General features: G+C 45.7%; 2 protein-coding genes and 1 pseudogene across 3 annotated transcripts; 1 reads left to right on the top strand and 2 right to left on the bottom strand.

The window, feature by feature from the left end:
* Nucleotides 1-201: 201 nt before the first annotated feature.
* On the bottom strand, nt 202-3,060 carry LOC136535074 (uncharacterized). 2 transcript variants are annotated; one of them, XM_066527408.1, is made up of 5 exons: nt 2,929-3,060; nt 1,274-1,446; nt 1,097-1,195; nt 850-1,001; nt 202-763 (listed from the first exon to the last, which is right to left on the bottom strand). In XM_066527408.1, the coding sequence occupies exons 2-5, from the start codon at nt 1,442-1,444 to the stop codon at nt 382-384; spliced, it is 804 nt and encodes a 267-aa protein (XP_066383505.1). In that variant the 5' UTR covers nt 1,445-1,446; nt 2,929-3,060; the 3' UTR covers nt 202-381. The 2 variants fall into 2 exon arrangements, with proteins under 2 accessions (XP_066383505.1, XP_066383506.1); XM_066527409.1 differs by having other exon boundaries at nt 1,274-1,465; nt 2,929-3,052.
* Nucleotides 3,061-5,155: 2,095 nt separating this feature from the next.
* On the top strand, nt 5,156-6,750 carry LOC136535069 (obtusifoliol 14-alpha demethylase-like; annotated as a pseudogene).
* An 8,130-nt stretch (nt 6,751-14,880) lies between these two features.
* On the bottom strand, nt 14,881-16,553 carry LOC136535066 (obtusifoliol 14-alpha demethylase-like). The gene is made up of 2 exons (XM_066527401.1): nt 16,077-16,553; nt 14,881-15,888 (listed from the first exon to the last, which is right to left on the bottom strand). Exons 1-2 carry the CDS (start codon nt 16,551-16,553, stop codon nt 14,881-14,883), a joined length of 1,485 nt encoding a protein of 494 aa, XP_066383498.1.
* Between the last annotated feature and the right edge of the window lie 7,194 nt (nt 16,554-23,747).

Here is a 23,747-nt window from a genome sequence, read left to right as displayed (position 1 = left end):
TTTCACCTCCAACTCCGAATACCGGACACAGAGCACCGTGTACACTATATATACTGGAAAATTAGGTAATTGAACGATTCAATACTGAATTGAAAACATGTCGACAATACTAACTAGCACACATCTCTCTAACATAAATGATAGAAGGAAAAATAGCATCATGAACTCAGTTAAAATGATTAAGGATCACACAGAACTTCAGCAGCAGAACCCACAATCTATACAGCACCACATCTCAAAACCTGGTAAAGAACATACTACCGAAGCTAAAACAGCATAAGCTGTTTGAGACCACCCTCCAACTGTTTTTTACAACACATCTAAACACTTAAATACCACTTTGCAGTGTTAATACTGCGAACGTACAAGCACAAAACCGTATCATGCACCTATGCTGCCAAGCCAGAAGAATAGGGGGAACTGTGCTATTGCCATGAAGAGAAGGAAGTAATGCTGTCGCGACGAGTGCCTCTCGCTGCTTCTCATCTCCGTGAAGAGCACCCTCTTCATCGTCCTCACCAGGAACACTCCCATGCACAGGCTCATCCACGGCATCATGACATAGTACGAGTATGCCCATACGAGCCTTGCAACGACAGCGAGCGAAAGCCCAGCAAATAAATAGCCACCATATGCTACCAAGTCGAGCAGTGGCACCTCACCCCCACCCATTGAGTAGAGCAGACCTTTCAGGAGCATGAGCTGGAAGCCCCATCCGATGAGTGCCCTTGTAAACTGCAGATTTATAGCTTCTGGAGTAAACCTGCACAAGTATCATGTACAATCAATTAGAGACATTAGGTCAGAACCATTTGGAGATTGAAGAACAATTGTTTGTCAACAACTCACTTTCCCATGAAACCTAGTGTAAACCCTGAAAGAATGATGAAGCTTCCAAATGCCATGAAAGGGATGTACAGATCTGGCGCATTTATGTCATAGATTGGAGGTTTGTAGGACAAACGGCCACCAACTGGCTCACTTATTCGGGTCCAGTGCCCCTGCAAATATATTAAGGAAATGCAGGTTTATCATGGCAATCTAGATTGAGGAACCAGATTTGTGTACAATGTTATTAGGAAATACTATGATTTACCCTGTGAAAGAATGGAAACAGTATAATTTTCAACTTGTTCCGGACATATTGATCATTCACATGGAAGTAATACTGTGGGTTGGAGAAGTATCTATTGATCTGCAAGAGTTGAACCAACAACTTAGAGAGAATGAAAGCAATAAAAATAAAGTATAAGGTTTGTTGGAGGATCCATACGTTGCTTTGCATGAATTCTGAACTAGAACCGAAGAACTTCTCGCCATATACTCCTATCCCAGATCTGATTAGACCTGAGCTTGCACCGTATAATGGATTGTCAAACTGGACAGGTTGAGAGTTCTGTGGGGGCATCTGCATCCCTGGAGGATTCCCGTAATTATTATACATGGCTGCAGTGAAGAAGCAGAGCTAAAAAAAGAAGTTAGACCATAATTATAGTATGATAATTCATAACAGAGACTTGACATATTTGCGGCCAACAAATAAATGAGGAATTGAGGATAGCACGACATGAGCATGATGTTACATAAATCGCAGTTAAATATACGGGAGCTATTTATGTCATTGCTAAGGCAGAAAGTTCTTCTGTAGTTTTGCTTAGTCCCCAATCATATCATCATAAAAATAATTACATGCACCAATCTGTAACAAGAGAGATAAAAAAATGGACGCAAAACAATAATGGAATTATTCTACATTCTACACTATATCTGGAAGAGATAATTTACAAACTGCAAAGATAATTGAGAAATTACACAGATCATCTCCTTGAAGTATAAGCAAATATAAAATCAACTGGAGTCGAACTCCATTTACAGAGTCCAACTAATGTACTTGTGCACCGTTGACCTTTTGTAAAAAGAGGGGTGATACCAATCAAGATCGTGTTCTAAGGTTAGCATCACGTGTGCATTCCATTTATCAATAACTACAAGCAAAGCAACCACCCTCGTTGAGATGTAACGAAGCAGAAGCAGCTAGGCATATATTCAGCTAAGTGTTTGCCCGCAATAACATACTAATGCTGATTTTCGTAGAAACAGAGAAATAGCAAACTATTCTTTGGTCTTTCTTTTCTGTTTAGCTCATGAAGGAGGCAAACAAGAAGCGGTGCGTGTAATAAATATCGAAATTCCTTGTTAGGTCTATTGCTAGAGCACGCGGAATTACATAAACAGAGATATGAAAATGTTTTTCGCTCTACAATTAATAAAGCAGCAAATCTCTGCCAGTTTTCCTTGGATCATACCTAGGCACTTCCCCTGTTCCAAACTGTATGTCTGTTTATTAAATTTGTCCTAGCCTCACCAAGTTTATAGAAAAACCATGAACAGGTAAGAAGCTACAGTTTGTAGAATCCATAAACATTCAAACCATGTTTTAGGGGGAAAAACAGGTACAGGTGGATAGAGTTTTTAAAATTTCAAACAGGCTATAGTTTTAGCAAATAGTATGGTTTCCGAAACTACAAACTCTGTTGCATCCAAACGCTTCATTCATAGCGCTCCAAAACCATAAATAAATTCTATATGCATACAAACAGGGCCTAATCTGTTCTGTTTTGCAGCACCCGCACCTCGATTGGGTTAGGCCCCACAGATTCCTGTTCCAGGGGTCCAGGGCCCGTTGGTTGACCCAAGGCCGGTTGATCTCTCTCCCGCGCTGAAGAGCGAGCGAGCTAGCGAGCGGGGCGAAGAACCTAACCGAACGGAAACGAGGGATTGGTGGGCGGACTGATCCTAATTTCGCAGGGCACCCGGCACCGACGAACGAACGCAGCAAAGCGGAACGAGAGATTTGGGTCCGATTGAGCGAGCGAGGAACCGGCTCGGGAATCCGGATCCACGCGAAATAGTACGGCGACGACTTACTTGGGTGAGCCGACGGAGGCGCGGCGGGCGGAGAGGGAGAGGGAGGGAGGTGGCCGCCGGAGACGCGTCGGGAGTCTCTGCCTGCGCCTGCGGTCCGCGGTGCGGGTTCCTTCCGCCCTGCCCTTTTGTGGCGGTGGGGTCCACGCGGTCGAAGGGAAGGAAAACTGTTTTGGTGGGTCCGGGTTCTTTTCCTTTTCCGTTTCCTCTCTGCCTGCGTGGCCGCGATGACGTGTCCTCACGAATCAGGGTCACGGCTTTCTGCGATGCCTCGTCATCGGCCCGGCCCACCCTCCGTTAATCATTTGGACCGTACGTAGTCGCCGCACGGAGGCAGCAGCAGGCTCAATCAAGGCTCGCTGAAGCCCACGAGCCCACGCTCCCGCTTCTTTCCGCTCCATTCCGTTCAGGGCCGCAACGGACTTGAGCGGACGAGCCTGTTTGCTTCATGGGCTGAAAACTCGCTTGGCCCAGGCAAGCGCGTCTGATGTTGGACCTGGGTTCGGATAGGCTGCCTGCCTGGCCAAACCATCGCTGCCGACCCCTCCCCTCCATGCTCGCGATGACGGCCCACAGCAACGCGCGACGGCCCAGCGGCAGACCAGGTAGAGCTCGCGGTCCGCGCATTTGACGCCAACGTAGGTGCGTATTTCGTGCCGTTGGTTTGGTAGTTGCATATTTTTTTTTCTTTTTTCTATTTCTTTTTCGCTTTTCTTTTTTATTCCTGTCTACTATTTATTTTTTATTTTTCTTTCTTTTCATATTTTATTTTTTTTCTTTTTCTTTTCTTTTATTCTATTTCTTTTTTCCTTTCCTTTCTTTGTTTTTCTTTTTTTGGTCATTTATTATTTTTTGTTTCCTTTTTCTATTTTCATTTTTTATTGTATGTTTTCTTTTCTTTTTTTTCAATTTTTTGTTTCTTTTTCTAGCTTGTTAGTGGTTACCTTTATTGGCGTAAGAATGACTTGACGAATCGGGTATAGTGCGGTCTTTGTCCCCTTGTGTATAGGTTGCGCGTCATTATGCCATCGGGAAGGGGCGCTCTACATCTGTTTGCCGAGTGAATCTAATGGCCCTAACTTGTTAGACGAACATTTGAAAGGCTTCATAGTGAACCCTGCCGACTTTTCTTAGAAGTGGGTCAAGAGATTAGCTACCTCGGGCGAAAGGATAAATCACGACTCATAGTGAAAGTGTACAACATCTGCAGAGTGTAAAACTGGTATATCAGCCGTGCTCACGGTCACGAGCGGCCTTGGAACCCTTACGGAATAGATGATGACCACTGATGATACTAATGATAAAGATACTCACTAATGATTATCGTTTTTGCTATTCATTATTCATGTTTACCTGATCATGTGTTTATATGGGCTTGTGATAAACTTGTTGCTACTCCTTTGCTAAAATTGTGACAATTAAAAGCTAATCGCAGTTAAACCAGTGTCAGCCTTTTGAGCCTCATGAACCCCATGTTATATTTGGTGAATACGACATGTACTTACGCTTGCTTAATTTTTTAATTATTTGGATAAAAATCCCAGGTGGGTACCAGATTGCTAGAGTTTAGAGAAATTAGGCTTGTGGTCAACCAGTCAGTTGTTCATGTGGATTTGGAGTCTTCGCCTGAAGATTGGAGTTGTCTTTCCGCTGTCTATACTCTGAGGTTATATTCTTTATACTAATACGCTATGTATTTAAGTATTGTCTATTAATATTATCCTTATTTGTAGCTATATGTGAGATTTGATTTTCTGGGCTCACATATAGTGTGTATCTGGTTTTGTTCTTAAAACTGGGTGCTACAACCACTATGGCTCCTGCAGAGCAAACTAGAGCAAGCTAATTGGTGTGTGCAATTACACGGCTAGAATCAAGAACCTAAGTGTACACTTATATATGTTGCCGCATCCTAATTTACTACCATCCTTTATGCTTTATTTGATATGAATAATTTGAATCTGAGAACTACTAGTGACACATAATGAAGATTTTACCCGTTCATCCGCTAATCCTGCCTCTTTAAATTTATGTTACATATACATGATCTACTTTGTGGGCACTTTTATTTTCTTTGTTTTCCAACCGAATATTTTTTGTAGTAAAGTTATGGTCCATCAATATATTCCACCTCTAACTTATCTTCATCCATTACACTACTATGTGTATAGGCTGCTTGATTGGCTCCTCCACCACATCCTACTGCACAAAGTGAGCCATTGACGATGACATGGATCTAACAATGATCCATGTAGGAGCATGTCTCGTCATAGCAATTTTGTTTCTCAGCACTAAAATGACCATCCCGCTAGGAAGAAGAAATCTGAACAAAAAAGGACCAGCACTTCCACCTATGGTGAGTGGGGTTTCACTGATTGCTTGTCTACCTACACTCCTATCCAGGGGTCTCCGTGCTGTGATCCATGGTCTGCACACAAAGCTGGGTACCGTGTTCACGATAAGCATCTTTGGGGTGAAGAAGGTGACCTTCCTGGTTGGGCCAGAGGCGATACCTCATTTCTTCCAAGGCTCAGAGTCAGAGATTAGTCAGTCGAATATGTACAAAATCACAGTGCCCGTTTTCGGCCAAGGGGTTATTTATGATGTGGACTTGACTACCAGGAGCAGGCAGATCAGTTTCTGCATCGACGCGATAAAGCCGATGAACTTGAGAAGCCTCGTTGATGCTATGGCTCAAGAGGTGGAGGTAATAAGTTATTCACACACATATATATACGCAGTTAATTTGGTTTCTTGATGATGTTCTCTGGATTGGATCACGGACCACCTTTGAAATTAATACACAAAATTTGTAGGATTACTTTGCACAATGGGGGCAACATGGCGTGTTGTTGATCTAAAGCATGAAATCGCGCACTTGATCCTGCTCATCACAAGTCGGTGCTTGCTTGGAAAGCATATCCGAGACAACATGTTCGACCAAGTAGCTCCACTCTTCAATGAGCTCTTTGACAACAGCTTCTACTTGATCAGTTTCTTCTTCCCACATCTCCCTATCCCGCCGCATGACCGACGCGACAAATCTCGCGCTAAGCTAGGGGATATTATCCACGAGGTGGTGAGGTCACGCAGGAGTTCAGGCCTATCTGAGAACGACGTGCTACAGAGACTCATAGAATCCAACACTAGCAATGGCCGGCCATTGACTGAGAGTGAGATCGCCGGGATACTCGTCGCCTTGGTGGTCGCCGGGCAACACACGAGCTCTAGCAACAGCATCTGGACAGGAGCTTGCATGCTCAGCGATGGTGGAAGAAACCACATGGCAGCCGCCATGGAAGAGCAGAAGGAGATTATCGGACGGCATGGGGAACGCCTGGACTACTGCATCTTGCAGGAGATGGTCACATTGCATTGCTGCATCAAGGAGGCGTTGAGGCTGCACCCTTCATAAGAAATGCTGATGCGTCACGTGAGCAAGGGCTTCAGCGTGCGGTCAAGAGAAGGAAACATATATGGAATCCCCAAGGGACATGCCTTGGTGACATGCACAAACGGTGGGCAACAGTCTGCCATACATCTTCAAGGACCCTCATGTATATGATCCAAGTAGATTTGGTCCAGAGAGAGAGGAGGACAAAGTTGGCGGCAAGTTCTCCTACACACCATTTGGCGCCGGGCGGTAGGCATGTTTGCCCTGGAGAACACTATGCTTACATGCAAATGAAGGTGATATGGAGCCATTTGCTGAGGAACTTTGACCTCGAATTGGTCTCCTCTTTTCCAGAGGAAGAATGGGAAAAGTTGTTTTCAGGGCCTAGAGGTAAAGTAATGGTTAGTTACAAGAGACAGGTGTGTTCTTGAGAGAAATTGCTAGATTGTGTTCTTCTTGAGAGAATTTGTTAGATTGTGTTCTTGTAGCAGTGGATGTAAAGTGTGGTGTGTGTATGTGTATGATGTCTATTGATGTAATAGTTAAAATATAGGTGTGCATGAAGAAATATGTTGAATACATATTGTATCTTAAAGAGAGAACAAAATAGATGTTTAATTTATGTGTGACAGCAAATCAGTAGCACAAAGTGACAAGGATAAAAGTGACAGGTATATATCAAGGTAGCTTGATCTTCAAATATTGTCGTTGAGGTATGTATGTGTCTTGTCCGACACATAACAAGAACAGTTGTCAATCTGGAGAGCACTTGAGTAAGCTGCTTCGAGAGGAGGAAATGATGAATACTATGTGCATGCTAACGTGACGGATCTTCTTTTGGGGACAAAAATACTAAATACTTTCAATTGATGGCAAATAAAAAAACAAAGAAACAAAAAATTTAGTTTGACCATTAAAATGGTAAGATCGAGGGACAAATAAAATTGAAATCTTTCGTCACTAGTTTGTACGAAGGTTTATTTGGTGAACCGGCCAGAGGATAGTTCCATCTCCTTGTTCAGTCAAGGATTATTGATATGATACACCTCAAGTAACCTACATGGAAACTGAGTTCTTTGTAGCCCCTTTGACAGAGACAGAAATACAGAACACATTATGTGAGATGAAACATAATAAAAAGCATCAGTTGAATACACAGGCGCATGCGCGTGCACACACACACACTATTTAGAGCCTTGGGCTTTCAATAACTATTGGAGGCCCACACCAAGATCATGACATGTGTCCTAGTCCAATCTAAAATTGGTCAGACCCCCTCACCGTCCGAATGTGTGATTAGGTGCCCATGGATTCGAGATAGGACCACATGTGTGCATAGAAACATTGTGCCCCACACTACTGGAAAACTGGACTTTGCCGAGTGCCTAAGACTTTGCCGAGTGCTTTTTATCGGGGCACTCGGCAAAGCAATATTTTGCCGAGTGCCGCACTCGGCAAAATAAAGCACTCGGCAAAGGTGGATTTGCCGAGTGCCAGGCACTCGGTAAAGCCCGGCTCTCGGCAAAACTAGGCTTTGCCGAGTGCCGCGGCACTCGACAAAGATCCCACTCGGCAAAAGGTGGCCGGCCCGTGACGGCGGCCACCTGCTGTCACATTTTGCCGAGTGCCTAACGGTTGGCACTCGGCAATTTATTTTTTAAAAACTTATTTTGCCGAGTGCCAGCCCCAGACACTCGGCAATTTTTTTTATTTTTAAAAACTTATTTTGCCGAGTGCCAGCCCCAAGCACTCGGTAATTTTTTTTAAACATGTTTTGCCGAGTGCCTCCTGGGCCGGCACTCGGCAAAGCCCACTTTGCCGAGTGCCCCGCATGGCACTCGGCAAAATAAAATTTTATTATTATTTTGGGCCCAAATTTTTTTCTGGGGCCTTGTGACAGTATTTCAAACTCTATTTTAAAATTTGGGGTAATTTTGACTTTTTTTGATATATTTTATTAGTTTATTTCATTTCGTCGAATTTTTTGGATATTTCAAATTTGAACTGCAGGTACATGGAATAATGGACTTTGGTCATCCAAAAATTGATACTCATGATATTTAGGGTATGTTTAGGCCGTATCCAGGAACTCACATGAAATCTCGAGCATCTCGTTGACGTAACATGTCGAGGTACTTGCTGGAAATGTGATTTTAAATTATATAAAATACAAACGAAGTCCGAAAATCACGAAACTTGTCGAGGCGTCGTGTTATCGCATGTGGAGGCTGTGGTAAAAAATTGAGAAGGTTTCGAGCAAGTTGTGACGTCGGATGCCAAAAACCCAGACATCTCCACATGCCCTCGCCCGCGCCCTCCGCCGGCCTCGCCCGCGCCAGTCGCCGGCCGCACCGGCCGCACCCACCCCCGTCGCCGGCCGCGCCCTACCCCCATCCGCCGACCACGCCCCGCCCCGGCAGCTCCCCGCGCCCGCGCCCATTGTCGGCCGCGCCCGCTACGCCCACCCCCATCGCTGGCTGCGCCCCGCCCCCAGCCACTGGCCGCGCCCCGCCCCGGCAGCTCCCTGCGGCCCGGCCCCCCTCGCCTCGGCCGCCCAGAGGTGGCTGGCTGGTGCCGGCCGGCCATTTCCGGTAGTGGCGTCCGTGTCCCGGGCGTCCCTTCCCTGGCCGCGCCGCCCGTAGGAGCAGGGGAGGTTGGAGGAGCAGGGGAGGAGGGAGAGAAGGGAAGGGGAGAAGAGGAGGAAGAAGGGAGAAGGGAGGAGGAAGAAGGAAGAAGGTAGACAGGAGGGAGGAGAGGAGAAGAGAGGAGGAAGAAGGAGAAGGGAGGCGGAGAGGAGAAGGGAGGAGGAAGAAGGGAGGAGGAGCCCCGGCCGCTGTCCACGCCTCGTTAGCGGCGGTGCCGTGCCCTCGGCGCCCCGCTCCCGAATCCGCCCACCGTCGACGAGCACACTAGGTTCGCCCTTCCCTTTCTATTCAAATCGTGCAATGGATGTCGGCCATCGAGCCCTTGTTAGTAGTAATAGTTGTTGTATGTGGTTTTTGGCCATCGAGTCGTTGTTTGTGGATGTTGGCCATCGTGCCGATCTTTTTTGCAGGTTTTTGAAACCTCCCTGTGCAGGGGAGGTTCTACCAAAATTTTCAATTGTCACTAATGTATTGCCTTTTTATGCAGGAGGAGGCCCCGACGGAGGGACCTCGGTGACCCCGATTGTCTTCATCAGCGTTGCGGGTCTGCCTGCACCGCGTCGCGGCGCCACTGTACCGACTCGCCACAGCCCCGCTAGCCTGACCTCACCGGCACCCTAGGTATAACCCCTCTATTTGTATCATGGTCTTAGGTCGCTGATCCCAGTTAGGCGTCTCCCATCCGAAAGAGATACGGTCGGAGTTATGCATGTCTTTGCATATCTACGAGCGTTTGTGTTTCGGATTGTCCACGTTTTTTAGACAGCCTGTGGATACGTAGATGGGTTAGTTTCCATGGTCCGCTCCAGTCTGAGACGGTGTTTCGGCATCAGCCCCCTGTTGTTCTCTGGATACACACTCTCCCTTGCAGGACGTGTATCGAGAGAACAGCGGGGAGGTACTACCGAAATTTCGTCTCAGATAGGAGCAGAGCATGGAAACTAACCTCATCTACGGATCCGCGGGTGGGATTAGGACCCTATCCTCACCTATTAGAGAGTAGGGACACCGTGTAGATGCAATTGATGGTGACTCATATGTGCTGATACGTCTGTTAAAGGATGGAGGACCGTGAGTGGATGTACACGCTTTGGAGAGACGAGCACGATTACGACTTGCTGTTTATAGTCAAGGTCGAAGAATTCTTACAGCATGCATTTGGTGAGAGTGCTGGAGGCCATTCTCTAGTGGTTTGTCTGTGCAATGGTTGTGACAACAGAAGAAGGAAAGATAGGTTAACCATGGGTAAACATATTGTGAAGTTTGGATTTACTCTAGGCTACCACCGGTGGATCCACCATGGTGAAGCCGATCGTATCAGGGAGGAGGTGGTGAGACCATGGCTCGAGGCTTTTGATGATGATGCTGGGGTAGCAGACATGTTGGATGACACGCACCAAGCTCAGTTCGCTGAAGGATGTGACAAGGAGGAGATGGAGGCTGCCGCAGATGCCTTCTACCTGATGTTGGACTCGGCACAGAGACCCCTTCACGATCATACTAATGTTTCTCAGCTGGATGCCATTGGTCGCGTAATGGGGTTGAAGGCCGAGTTAAACCTAAGTCGAGAAGGCTTCGACTAGATGGTGGCCGTGTGGAGCGATATGCTACCGAAGACACACATTATGCCGAAGAACTTGTACGAGTCAGAGAAGCTCCTTCTTGCACTTAAGATGCCGTATGACAAGATACATGTGTGTCCGAAGGGGTGCGTCCTATTTAGGAAAGAACACGCGGATGCAAAGTACTGCCTGAAGTGTAAATCCTCCAGGTACGTGGAGGTAGACTCAGGCGATGGCTAGAAGAGGCAGCTTAAGATCCCTATGAGAGTCCTACAACACCTTCCGTTCCTGCCGAGGCTCCAACGGCTATTCATGACCAAGGAATCCGCGAAACAGATGACATGGCACAAAAATGGCACACGGTACAATCCTGAGAAGATGGTACATCCATCCGATGCTGATGCATGGAAGTACTTCAATTCGCGGCATCCTCTCAAAGCAGAGAAGGCTCGTAATGTACGTGTCGCGCTGGCAACAGATGGGTTCAATCCATATGGCATGATGGCTACACCATACACATGTTGGCCCATGTTCATCATCCCCCTGAATTCCCCCCCCCCCCGGCGTCTCCTTTCAACGGCATACCGTGTTCCTGTCGTTGATAATCCCTGGACACCCGGGGAGTAATATGGGTGTCTTCATGGAGCCTGTGATAGATGAGTTGATCGATGCTTGGGTCAAAGGGGTGTGGACATACGATTGAGCTACGAAGACTAGCTTCAAAATGCACGTCTGGTACCACTACTCCCTGCACGACTTCCTGGCGTATGGGTTAATGTGCGCCTGGTGTGTTCAGGGGAAGTTCCCATGCCCAATTTGCAAGGAAGCTGTGAGGTTCATATGGTTGAAGAAGGGTGGCAAGTATTCGTCGTTCGACAAACATCGTCAATTCCTCCCTCTTAACCATCCATTCAGAGAAGACGTCAAGAGCTTTACGAAAGGTGTCAAAGTGACGGACCCTAGACCGCGCTTGAGGACTGGGGCGGAGGTTCGTGCTCAGATAGATACTCTCGTGCCCAACGAAGATGGTGGTTTCGTGGGATATGGTGAGCAACATATGTGGACTCATAAGTCCGGCTTGACGAGGCTCCCCTATTTCGATGACCTCCTACTGCCCCATAACATTGATGTCATGCACACTGAAAAGAATATCGCCGAGGCACTTTGGGCAACGCTCATAGACACTGACAAGTCTAAGGACAACCTGGCGACGTTGTGCGATACTTCACTCATGTGAGTATGAAAGTTTAATGCGTTCGTGCCGTTGGGATTGTCGGCCTTTGTGCCGTTGTGATTTTTGGCCTTCGTGCCGTTGTGATTGTCGGCCTTTGTGCCGTTGTGATTGTTGGCCTTCGTGCCGTTGTTTCTTGCAGGTTGGAAACCTCCCCGTGCAGGGGAGGTGCTGCCGAAATTTTCAATTTTGAGTCTAACACATGTAATCCCTTCTCTTTTGTGCAGCCTCCATCGGCGGGTTCAAACAATCCCGCTACCGTGACACCGGCGGCTGATCGCGTCAACCTTTTGCCGCAGTTCGGTCCTTCACCGCAGTCCGGGGGCCACACCTGTAGTCTCCGTCGCCGCAGTAGGGATGCTGAACTTGTAATAATAAACTTGTGATGTTGAACTTTGGTGCATTTGTGATGGATTTTTGATGGATTTATTAAATATGCGTGTGCTTGTGATATATAATGCATGTTGGTGATATATATATATATATATATATATATATATATATATATATATATATATATATATATATATTGTCTGTTACAATGGAATGTAAATTTTTTTTTTGTAATTCTCGGGGTCTTTGCCGAGTGCCATGGGCAAGGCACTCGACAAATATTTTTTTAAAAAAAACATAAAATTTCTTTGCCGAGTGCCTTGCCGGGGCACTCGGCAAAGTATTTTTTTTAAAAAAAAATCAGAAATTCTTTGCCGAGTGCCTAAACAGGGGCACTCGGCAAAGAAATTATTTAAAAAAAAATAAAAAACCTTTGCCGAGTGCCTGGGCAGGGGGCACTCGGCAAAGTAATTTAAAAAAATAAAAAAACTTTGCCGAGTGCCTGGGCAGGGGCACTCGGCAAAGTACTTTTTTAAAAAAAATAAAAAAACTTTGCCGAGTGCCTGGGCTAGGGCACCCGGCAAAGTAATTTTAAAAAAAAATAAAATTTTTTTGCCGAGTGCTGGGTCGGGCACTCGGCAAAATAACCGTTAACGGCCGGCGCCGCAACGGCCGAAAATATTTTGCCGAGTGTCGCCCCAAGCACTCGGCAAATTTTTTTTTTATTTTGCCGAGTGCTCGGATAAAAAGCACTCGGCAAAGACCCTTTGCCGAGGAAAATTTTGCCGAGCGGACTTTGCCGAGTGCAAATGGCTCTTTTGCCGAGTGTTAGTATAAAAACACTCGGCAAAGCCGCGGCCTCCAGTAGTGCCAAGCGTAAAAACTTCTAGTAAATAGTAGTCAATCTTCCGTATAAAATCCCATGTCCTCATCCTAATCATTTGAATTCTCTCTCCTCTGTTCACACATCTACCTGACTCGACCCACGGATACCGTTCTTCCTCTCTGACGACTATGGTGACGGTGCTCGATCCCTCCCTAGCTGTGACCTCAATGAGCCCACATGAGTCGTAGCTGCAGCTGCAACCAGCTCAGGTGAGCAATGGTTGCGGGCTATGAGAAGGGTGGGCCAGCAGCGGGGATCTCAGGCAAGTGACGACGTCACTGGCTCATGTCACGACCGAGCTCCAAGGGCCCACGCACCGGTACATCTTGACAGTGCCATCGGCGGAGCTTGTGAAGAGGCACCCATCCACCACGTTCACCACCTTGGTGTTGATGGGCTCGTCTTGCGCCACTAAGGAGTCAGCACAGACGTCGTCAAAAAGCTTCCATGCCTTCACGATATGGTCATGGGAGCCAGTGTCCTGATTTAGGTGTGGGTGCTTCTTCCGAAGGGGTGGAGCAACAGACCAAGACAAGGAGCGTTGCTGCCTTCTTAGCGTGGATGTGGTCTAAGACGTGGCAGTGCAGACGGTTCAGAACGAAAGTGGTGGTCGTGACCGTGGAACAAATGACGAGCGTGTTCCCTCAAGCGATTGTTGAAGCAGCCGCGGACGAGTCGAGGTAGCCATTGTTGAAGCAGCCAGGGGCAGCCCACGTACGGACACGGCCGCACCATGCATGAACAGCACACCACGTGCGATGGCCACCGTGCATGACATCACCCTCAAGACGAGGCAGCATAGCCAGGTAGTAGTAGATGGTGACAGGCGAGGGCGGGAAGGATGCTGACGTGCAGCAGCGACTGCACCCATGGGGAGTAGCTGTTGAGAAAGTACGTAATTTCATGATTAATTTCAGAACATAAATCATGACAAACTCAGATAATAGTATGTATAACTCTAACGTACTAGTTGAATTGAACAGCAGCATGAACGAACCAACAGATATATATACCGAAATAACAACCATCCCGATTGAGATGTAATGAAAGAAGCAGCTAGACATATATTTAGCCAATTGTTTGGTCTTAATACCATACTTATGCTGGATTTTGTAGAAGCTGAGAAATAGCAAACTATTATTTGGTCTTTGTTTTCTATTTAATTCATGGAGGAGGCGAGCAAGAAGCGTTGCGTGTAATAAATAGTGGAATTCCTTGTTAGGTCTGTTGCCAGAGCACACAGAATTACATAAAAACAACAAATCTCTGCCAATTTTCCTTGGAGTCCGATTGAGCTAACAAGGAGTCGGCTAGGGAATTGGGAATAGAGGGACAACTTACATGCATGGGGTGGATCGATGGAGGCATGGCGGCGAGCGGATCCCACGGGCGCAGAGATAAGGGCGGAAAGGCAGAGAGATATAAGGGGGAATTTTCTTCCTCTCAAGGCAGCTTAGTCAAGTGCTCTCGAGATTAAGACAACTATCCTTGTTACGTGTCTATGTCAACTATCGAGACACATACATACCTCGATGGCAATATCTGTACATCAAGCTACCTTGCACTTTTATCCTTATCACTTTGTGTGAGTGATTGGTTTGAAATGTGGAACATATATATTGCTGTCACATGTACATATAAATTAAACATCTATTTTATTCTTTGTTTACAATACAAATTTAACATATTCCTTCACGCACATCAATATTTTTTCTATTACATGAATAGACAGCACACACGTACACAACGCACTTTACCTCCACTGGTAGAACTTTTATGTTGGAATTGGTTCTTATTAATATGGTGTGGTGGAGCCATGGAGGCATATGCCTTCACTCCTTCACCGTTGTACCTATTGCACCCAGTAGTCCTCCACACGCAAGAACAGAACCTAGCAATTTCTTTCATGCAGAACACACCCGTCTCCTGTAACTAACCATCACTTTACCTCTAGGCTCTGGAACAAGCTTCTCCCATGCTTCCTCCGGAAAAGGGGAGACCAATTCGAGGTCAAAGTTTCTCAGCAAATGGCTCCATATCGCCTTGATTTGCATGTAAGCATAGTCCTTCCCATGGCAAGCATGCCTACCGGTGCCGAACGACATGTAGGAGAACTTGCTGCCGCCAACTTTGTCCTCCTCTCTCTCCGGACCAAACCTACTTGGATCATACACATGCGGATCCTTGTAGATGTATGGCAGGGTGTTGCTGACTGCCATACATGTCACCAAGGTATGTCCTTTAGGGATTCCATATACGTCGCCTTCTGTTGACCGCACGTTGAAGCCCTTGCTCGCGTGACGGAACAACATCATTGCTGGAGGGTGCAGCCTCAGCGCCTCCTTGATGCAGCAATGCAAGGTGACCATCTCCTCCAAGATGTCGTAGTCCAGGCGCTCCCCATGCCGACCGACGATCTCTCTCTGCTCTTCCACAGCAGCCGCCAGGTGGTCTCTTCCACCGTCACTGAGCAGGCAAGCTCCTGTCCAGATGCCGGCGCTGGAGGTGGTGTGCTGCCCTGCGAACACCATGCCGACTAGTAGCCCGGCGATCTCACTCTCGGTCAAGGGCCGACCATTGATGTAGTTGGAGTCTACAAGTCTCTGCAGCACGTCGTTCTCGGCTAGGCCTGAGCTCCTGCGTGTTCTCACCACCTCGTGGATAATCTCCCCAAGTTTAGAGCGTGCCTTGTCACGCCGGCGGTGCTGCGGGATAGGGAGGTATGGGAAAAAGAAGCTGATCATGGAGGAGGTGTTGTCGAAGAGTTCGTTGAGGAGTGTGGCTACTTGGTCGAACATGTTGTCTCGGATATGCTTTCCGAGCAAGCACCGATTTGCGATGGCAAGGATCAAGTGCCAAATCTCATGCTTTAGATCAACAACGCCATGTTGCCCCCATTGTGCAAAGTAATCCTACACATTTTGTGTTAGCTGAAATAAGTACTAAACAACAGGTATGTGCACACACACGCTATATATATAGTTAGCATGAACTAACTAATAATTATAAAGAAAAAGATATCCGATCCAGAGAACATGCATCATCAAGAAATCAAATTAATTGATTGAGAATATGTGTGTGTGAATAGCTTATTACATACCTCCACCTCTTGAACCACAGCATCAACATGGCTTCTCAAGTTCATCGACTTTATCGCGTCGGTGCAGAAGCTGATCTGCCTGCTCCTCGTAGTCAAGTCCACATCATACATAACCCCTCGGCCAACAACGGGCACACTGAATTCGTAGATATTCGACTGTCTGATCTCAGACTCTGAGCCGTGGAAGAAGTGAGCTGTGGCCTCTGGCCCAACCAGAAAGGTCACCTTCTTCACCCCAAACAGGCTTATCGTGAACACGGTGCCCAGCTTTGCGTGTAGGCCATGGATCACGGTGGGGAGACCCCTGGTTAGGAGTGTAGGTAGAAGAGCAATCAGTGAAGCGACACTCACAACGGGTGGAAGTGCTGGCCCTTTTTTGTTCAGATTTTTTCTTTGTAGGATGATCATTTTAGTGGTGATCAGAAACAAAAGAGCTATGGTGAGACATGCTGCCACATGGATGGTTGTTAAATCCATGTCGCTGACTCTCTCCGTGCAGCGGTGGTGGCGGTACGATGCAGTGGAGGAGGCAATCAACCAGCTAGCCTACACACATAATGGGTGAAGACAACTAAGTTAGATGCGGAATTTATTAATGGAGAGTAACTTTCAAAAAAAAAATTTGGTTGGAATGGAACAACAAAGAAAACAAAAGTGCCCAAATTGTACACCATCTATACGTAAGATAAAATTGAAGAGAGATAGTGGATGGACAGATAAATATATATGATAGTTCCCCAGTGGCTAGTTCCCATATTCGAGTGTTCCGTTCTCATCGTTTGAAAACCGCCACCGGAACCTAAATACTGAATCAATCAGAACATGCATCCGTCAAACCAAGAACCGAAAAACCGATAGTTTGGCTCGGTTCGGTTCGATTCACAGTTCTCGGCTCCAAAGTGCCCAGCCCTAGCTGGTGTGCTTTGCTGCCCCTCAGGCGATGGACCTGTTCCTCACTTAATTAAGCTACCTTTTTTCTGAGAATTACACTGCTAATCCTGCACAGCGTTCCCCTGTAAACCAGTTCAGGCACATCCAGTCTTGGGTTTCAGTTATCTTATTGCTGATCTTGTTGTCTCCATGATGGAGGGTGAGCGGATGATAAGAGCACACAAATTCCAGGTTACCACGGAGAATAATTAAGGCACGAAACAAACATTACTCCGTAGTAGTTATCAGGAATTTGAGTGCAAGGAGACTTGGTTGCGCTGGCAAGCAGGAATTTAGTAAGGAATGTCGGGTTATGGTGTATATTGGGGGACGAAAATCATTGTTAAAATTCATGCTGACATTCTTCAGCTTTGTTTGGTGTACTGTTCCCTCCATTTTTTTAAAAAAATGGCCTAATAAGGTAGAAATGTTAGAACTAAAACGAAGCTAAAAGATTCTATTCATGTTCAGTGCATAATAATGATGGAAGTTAGTGGAGCGAGTCTCACGATGTACAACACTTCAATTCATGTGGTATCATTCCTACAGTTTGGCCTTGATTAGATCCTATCAAAGTTCCAAGTTTTTTCATTCTCTTTCCATCATATCAATTTTTAGCCGCTTGTATAGAGTATTAAATGTAGATAAAAAAATAACTAATTACATAGTTTAGTTGAAAATCACGAGATGAATCTTTTAAACCTAATTGGTCTACGATTGGACAATATTTACTAAATAAGACGAAAGTGGTACTATTCATCAGGTTGAAAAAAGTTGCAATCTAAACAAGCCCTTTTTATATATTGGAAATTCATTCTTCGTCACCTCGCGTGGTCCCCAGCTTCCCTCACCTCGCGAAACGAGCGACGTGATCCACCTCTTCGTCTTCCTCCGCCGTGGCCACGCGGGCGTGGGCGCTCGGCAATCCCTCCGCTCGGGTCCACCTCCACCTCCACCTCCACCTCCTGTCCTCCACATCATGGGCGGCCCCACATCAGCCATCAAGGATGGGATCTCCCTCTCCGGCGGAGGCGAAGGAGCAGCCGGATCCGGCAAAGTACGATCGGATGCTGCGAAGGGAGGAGTGGATCCGGCACTTGGTTTGTCGATGAGGACTCGGAGGCAGCAGGAGCGAGCACACGTCAACAACCACCGCGACGTCAACGCGCAGGTTAGCGGCGGAGCACAGAGGCTGATGTCCGCTTGCCAACAGTCCGACGACCTTGAGCTGTCACTACCGGAGACTGTGTAGTTACCGAGTGCCCAGACAATTACCGAGTGTCAAAAGTCGGGACACTCGGAAAACATTTATTACCGAGTGCCAACACTCGGAAAACATAAACACCCGGTAGTAGACCTCTTTACCGAGTCCGAACACTCGGTAACCTCAAACACTCGGTAGAACTACAATTTTACCGAAGGGGCGCACTCGGTAAAAAGAGACACTCGGTATTGAGCTGCCACGTCTCCTAGTGTACCAACCGTGCGCCAAACGGCGTCACGGCATGACATGTTTGCCGAGTGTAGAAGTATTTGCACTCGGTAATAATAAAGTTTTACCGAGTGTAAGTTCACAACACTCGGTAAACACTACTTTTACCGAGTGTACTAGCGCAACACTCGGTAAAATTCAACCAAATTTCTTGTTTGTTCCCTTCATTCTTTTTCCTCATCCACATATGATATTTAGTACTCCATTCCAAAATATGGTGTTTATTTCGATTTATTTACTATATTTCACAAAATTTTCATTCTTTATGATAATTAGATACATATCGTGTAAATTTAATTGTAATAATTAAAATCGAACTCGATAAATCACGAGATTGGAAGAATTAACATTGAAGCATACATCTATATTATAGAAAAATTTTCATAACGTTTCGGAAGTATTTTTACATTCGTCGCTGCCGAACCGGTACATCTCCCAAAGAGACACTAAACATTGACAATGACGAGTAGGATTTCTATTAAGAGTGAAATTCAACATTATGATTTGAACTTGGAATTTTTTAGATAGTAAATAGATGACATGAAATAGTTCATGTGAAAGTTTGGTGAATTTTAGGATTAAATTGGCATTTTTTCATTTTTGTTTTTGCATGAAATAATGGAGAATTTTACCGAGTGTGACCTCAAACACTCGGTAAAGATTAGCCACGGCCCACCTGTCTCTTTACCGAGTGCCGTAGATCTAGGCACTCGGTAAACATGTACCAGGCCCACATGTTATTGGGCTGTGGTGCTTCTGTTTACCGAGTGCCGTAGATCTGGGCACTCGGTAAACATGTACCAGGCCCACATGTAATTGGGCTGCGGTGCTTGAGTTTACCGAGTGCCGTATATTTAGGCACTCGGTAAACAGAGGCATTCACTTAGTCGTTTCTCCCTCAAATCGTGCAGACGACACCCACACCGCACGCCCGCGCATCCCCGCCGCACCGCCGCCGTCCCCCGCGCCGGCGCCTCCCCGCCGTCCCCCGCACTTGCGCCCGCGCGCTCCACGCCGACGCCGGCGCCTCCCCGCCGTCGCCGGCGCCTCCCCACCGCCGCGGCCGCCTCCTCCCCTCCACGCCGTCGTAGAACCGGCGCGCGCGGTGAAAGACGACGCGCTGAAGCTCCAGCTCGACGCCGTCAAGGCCGACAACGACTCCCTCCTCTCCCACAACAAGAAGCTCCACCGCCGCGGCCGCCTCCTCCCCTCCACCACCGCCGCCACCGGGCGGTCCCCCACAGCCGCCGCCACCGGGAAAGGAAGGGCTGCAACCTCATCCATTGCCGAGGTTTGTTGCTAATCTATCTTCTCAGATTGCAAAAAAACGATATGCATGACTTATTCTGATGCTCACAGCCATAGGATTCTAGACCTTATCATTTTCGTTTTTTTCCGTCACAGAAAAGACATGATTGTGGTAGACGAACTGTATATATGCAGACTAAATTAATCCGACATGGACTTGTTTGAATGTATTTAATCCAGTGTTAGTTCAAGAAAAAAGAGGCACACAATTCCAACCAGATGAGAACTTTTGATGCCAGTGCTAATCTATATTCGTAGTGTCATGTATGGGTCCTTGGAAACTTCAATCTTGCCTTAGCCTGGTCGATCTGAAGTTTTGATGGCAGCAGCTCCCTGCCGATTTCTGATTATTGATCACAGAACTGTGACAGAGTGTATGAATGGAAAGGAGTACTAGTATAGGTTAACTCAGCTGTCAGGCATACAGGGAATCGCAGTGTTGGTGTATGAGAGGAATCTATGAGCTAGTGAGAACAGAGCTTACGAAGTGGAGAACAGAGCACACATGTTACTGTGTCATTTGTCATTTATGCATTTCCTCATGGTGATGTATATGCATCCTGCATGCTTTAGCATAATACATATACCAGTGTAGTGCTTGATTAGATCATTGCTTCTACTAGTAAAACAAAGTAAATGGATGAGTCCTTGATAAATCAAGGACCCTATTTCTTTTCTAGGAAAGTGTAACCAGATCACCATTTAGGGAAAATGAGTAAGCTACATTGAGTAGTTAGTTGAGCACCAAGGAAGGAATCTCAAGCTTTTCCTTAATAAGAGGAATAATTCTTAAAACGCATTGTATGCCCTTTTGTATGTTAGCTTACAACTTTATTGTGAAATAAAGTTAAAAATGTTAAGTCGTCTTAGATTCACTTGTTTCATAATTTATATTGCAATATCGCAGGGTTGGCTTGAATGTTGTCATTCTTACACACGTGTTCATACATTCAGTTACACACTTGTTTCCATCAAGTTCACTCCAAATTAAGTTGAATGTTGCATTGTCACTTAACCATGTGTGATGTCTACCCGGCGTATATGTATTTCACTCAGTGCATATTTTGTTCTTGCTTAACTGCAATGTAATTATTTCACTAATAATAAGGGGAAGAAAATACAATATGCTTATGTGAACTGCTGATTAAACTTTAATTTGGCATGCATAATGGAAACTTCATATAATTCGTTCACAGCATGCTAAAATGCTCTCATAGTTAGATATTCTGTTGGATTTGAATACTAGCCCACTATGCAGTGCAACAGATAAAAACATAATAATTAGCTTGTGCATACACGAATAAGCTGACAGAGCGCAGACTAGATGAAATGAGTATATATTTTGTCGCATTGGTATAGAAGCCTCCAAATTAAGGAATTGGTACACAATATTGACCTGCCACCATTATTATAGTGGGCAACATATAGTGTTATGTATATTTATTTATGTTAATAAATGGAAGATGGCTATATATCTAGCTAGCAAATTATTAGTACAGCTAGCTATAAACTTGTGGGCCCATAGAATTGGCTGGCTAATTGCAAGGTGGTTTAGCTAGCTATAGATTCAATCGAGTACCATATTTTAGTGTTATTAGTACTGATTTAGGTGTTCGAATTGGACAGCCATATTAGTTATCTAATTAATACTCCTAATTAAGTGTAATGCACATAGCACATACCTTGTCTACATATCTATAGGAGCTTAATTAATATCCTTTGTTTTTTACATATATGAACATGCATGCCTGATTGACAGCACAATGAATATCCAAAAGAGTAATAAAGGGGACCAATAGATAAATGGACCTTATGTGCAAAGAGAAAATAAAACAAATAAAAAGGAGACTCTTATCTGTAAGGAATGTATATGATGAATGCAATGCCTGAACTATATATGCATGTGTAGTATGATGATATTATAATATAAGATTTGCACGAATATATATGCTGCTTAACCTACCCACCAGTGGCACACAATTTGCACAAAAAAATACTTCTCTTTGATCAGTTGAAACAAGCAGAAGAAGCCACTATTAAGCCTTTCAGATTCTTACCTCACAAAGAAAGCAACAAATAAAAGCATGTGCCAGACAACAACCAAGAATAACACATGAGGAAAGAACCAAAGAGAAAAAATAGATACAGTCAAGTACACAGAATAGTCTTTAGAGACGGTGGCACCTAAAAAGGAGCTGGGAATAATTAGTTGGCCTAGCTGATTGAAGGTGAGAGGAGGCAAAAAATATAAGATTATGTGTGCAATTACACTATGCTTCTTAGATCCAGACAGATACCGTGACGCTTGTATTTCCAAGTGTCGACCAAGAACATGAATGTCTCTTTATCATCTCATATGGTTTTTCTCTCGCACTACTACTCTATTGCTCTAAACTGCAATATCGTCTATATGTTAGGATGGATGACCGTCAGTGGATGTACACGGGCTATCAGAAGAGGGGTCAATACACAAATGAATGGATTGAGAAGGCCAATGATTTCATGACGAAGGCATTTGCAAACGGACGGCGACATGCCTGGTGTCCCTGTAGGAAGTGTAAGAACAAGGCAATGAAAACATATGAGGAGATGAGTAAAGATCTTGTCAACAATGGATTTGTAGAGAACTATACCCGGTGGACCATGCATGGTGAACGCCATCGTGCGAGAGAAGAGGTCGTGAGACAACGGATCGAGGAGTTTGATTCTGAAGCCGGGGTGGCAGAAATGTTAAATGACCATGACATGGCTTTCGATGAAGGAAGTGCAGAGCAGGAGCCAGAGCAAACTGCAAAGGCGTTTTACGCCATGTTGGATGCGGCACAACAACCCCTTCACGGGCGCACCAATGTTTCTAAACTGGATGCCATTGCACGTCTAATGGCTGTGAAGTCCCAGTTTAGCTGGAGTAGAGAATCCTTCGATCAACTGTTGACAGTAGTTGGCACCCTACTTCCGGATGATCACGTTCTGCCAAAGAACACATATGAGTCAAATAAAATCCTTTGTGCACTCAAGATGTCGTACGAGCAGATACATGCTTGTCCGAACGGATGCATCTTATTCAGGGGAGAACATGCTGACGATAAGTACTGTCCGAAGTGTAAGGCATCTAGGTACATTGAGTTAGAATCTGGTGATGGTTGGAAGACGCAAACAAAAGTCGGCGCAAAGATCCTGAGGTACCTTCCTTTCATACCGAGGATCCAACGGCTTTTCATGAGCGAGGAATCCGCAAAACAGATGACGTGGCACAAAACTGGACGCCGATACACTGACAAGATGATACATCCGTCCGATGGTGAATCATGGAAAAGCTTCGATCGGAAGCATACCGACAAAGCTGATGAGGCTCGTAATGTACGCATTGCACTGGCAACTGATGGGTTCAATCCTTATGGAATGGGTTCTTCACCATACACATGTTGGCCCGTATTCGTCATCCCTCTCAACCTCCCACCTGGCGTCGCCTTTCAACGGCAAAATATTTTCTTGTCACTTATAATTCCAGGACACCCGGGGGCTAATATGAGTGTGTACATGGAGCCTTTGATAGACGATTTGGTCCGTGCATGGGACGAAGGGGTAGTGACATACGACCGATTCACAAAGACAAACTTCAGAATGCATATTTGGTACCATTATTCCATGCATGACTTCCTGGCTTATGGGTTATTTTGTGGCTAGTGTGTTCACACGAAGATGCCATGCCCGATATGCAAGTCAGCTGTGGAGTTCTTTCGGTTGGAGAAGGGGGGCAAGTTTTCTTCGTTTGACAAACATCGACAATTCCTCCCTCTTGACCACCCATTCAGGAGAGACAAGAAGAACTTTCGAAAAGGTGTCACAGTGGAAGACTCTGCACCAGAAATGATGACAGGTGCCCAGGTTCTTGAGATGTTAGATGGTCTTGTGGTCGACAATGAAAAGGGGGGCTTCGT

The sequence above is a fragment of the Miscanthus floridulus genome, unplaced genomic scaffold, assembly GCF_019320115.1.
Source record: "Miscanthus floridulus cultivar M001 unplaced genomic scaffold, ASM1932011v1 os_2496_1_2, whole genome shotgun sequence".
NCBI classification, from domain to species: Eukaryota; Viridiplantae; Streptophyta; class Magnoliopsida; order Poales; family Poaceae; genus Miscanthus; species Miscanthus floridulus.
This window is presented reverse-complemented; position numbering and strand designations above follow the sequence as displayed.

Excerpts from the sequence above, each read along its gene's own strand:
- LOC136535074 (XM_066527408.1), bottom strand. The coding sequence starts at position 1,444 with ATGTATAATAATTACGGGAATCCTCCAGGGATGCAGATGCCCCCACAG. Across the intron at positions 1,002-1,096 it reads TGTTTCCATTCTTTCACAGG|GGGCACTGGACCCGAATAAG; the intron begins GTAAATCATAGT and ends ATATATTTGCAG. Across the intron at positions 764-849 it reads ACACTAGGTTTCATGGGAAA|GTTTACTCCAGAAGCTATAA; the intron begins GTGAGTTGTTGA and ends ATACTTGTGCAG.
- LOC136535066 (XM_066527401.1), bottom strand. The coding sequence starts at position 16,553 with ATGGATTTAACAACCATCCATGTGGCAGCATGTCTCACCATAGCTCTT. Across the intron at positions 15,889-16,076 it reads CTGTGGTTCAAGAGGTGGAG|GATTACTTTGCACAATGGGG; the intron begins GTATGTAATAAG and ends CAAAATGTGTAG.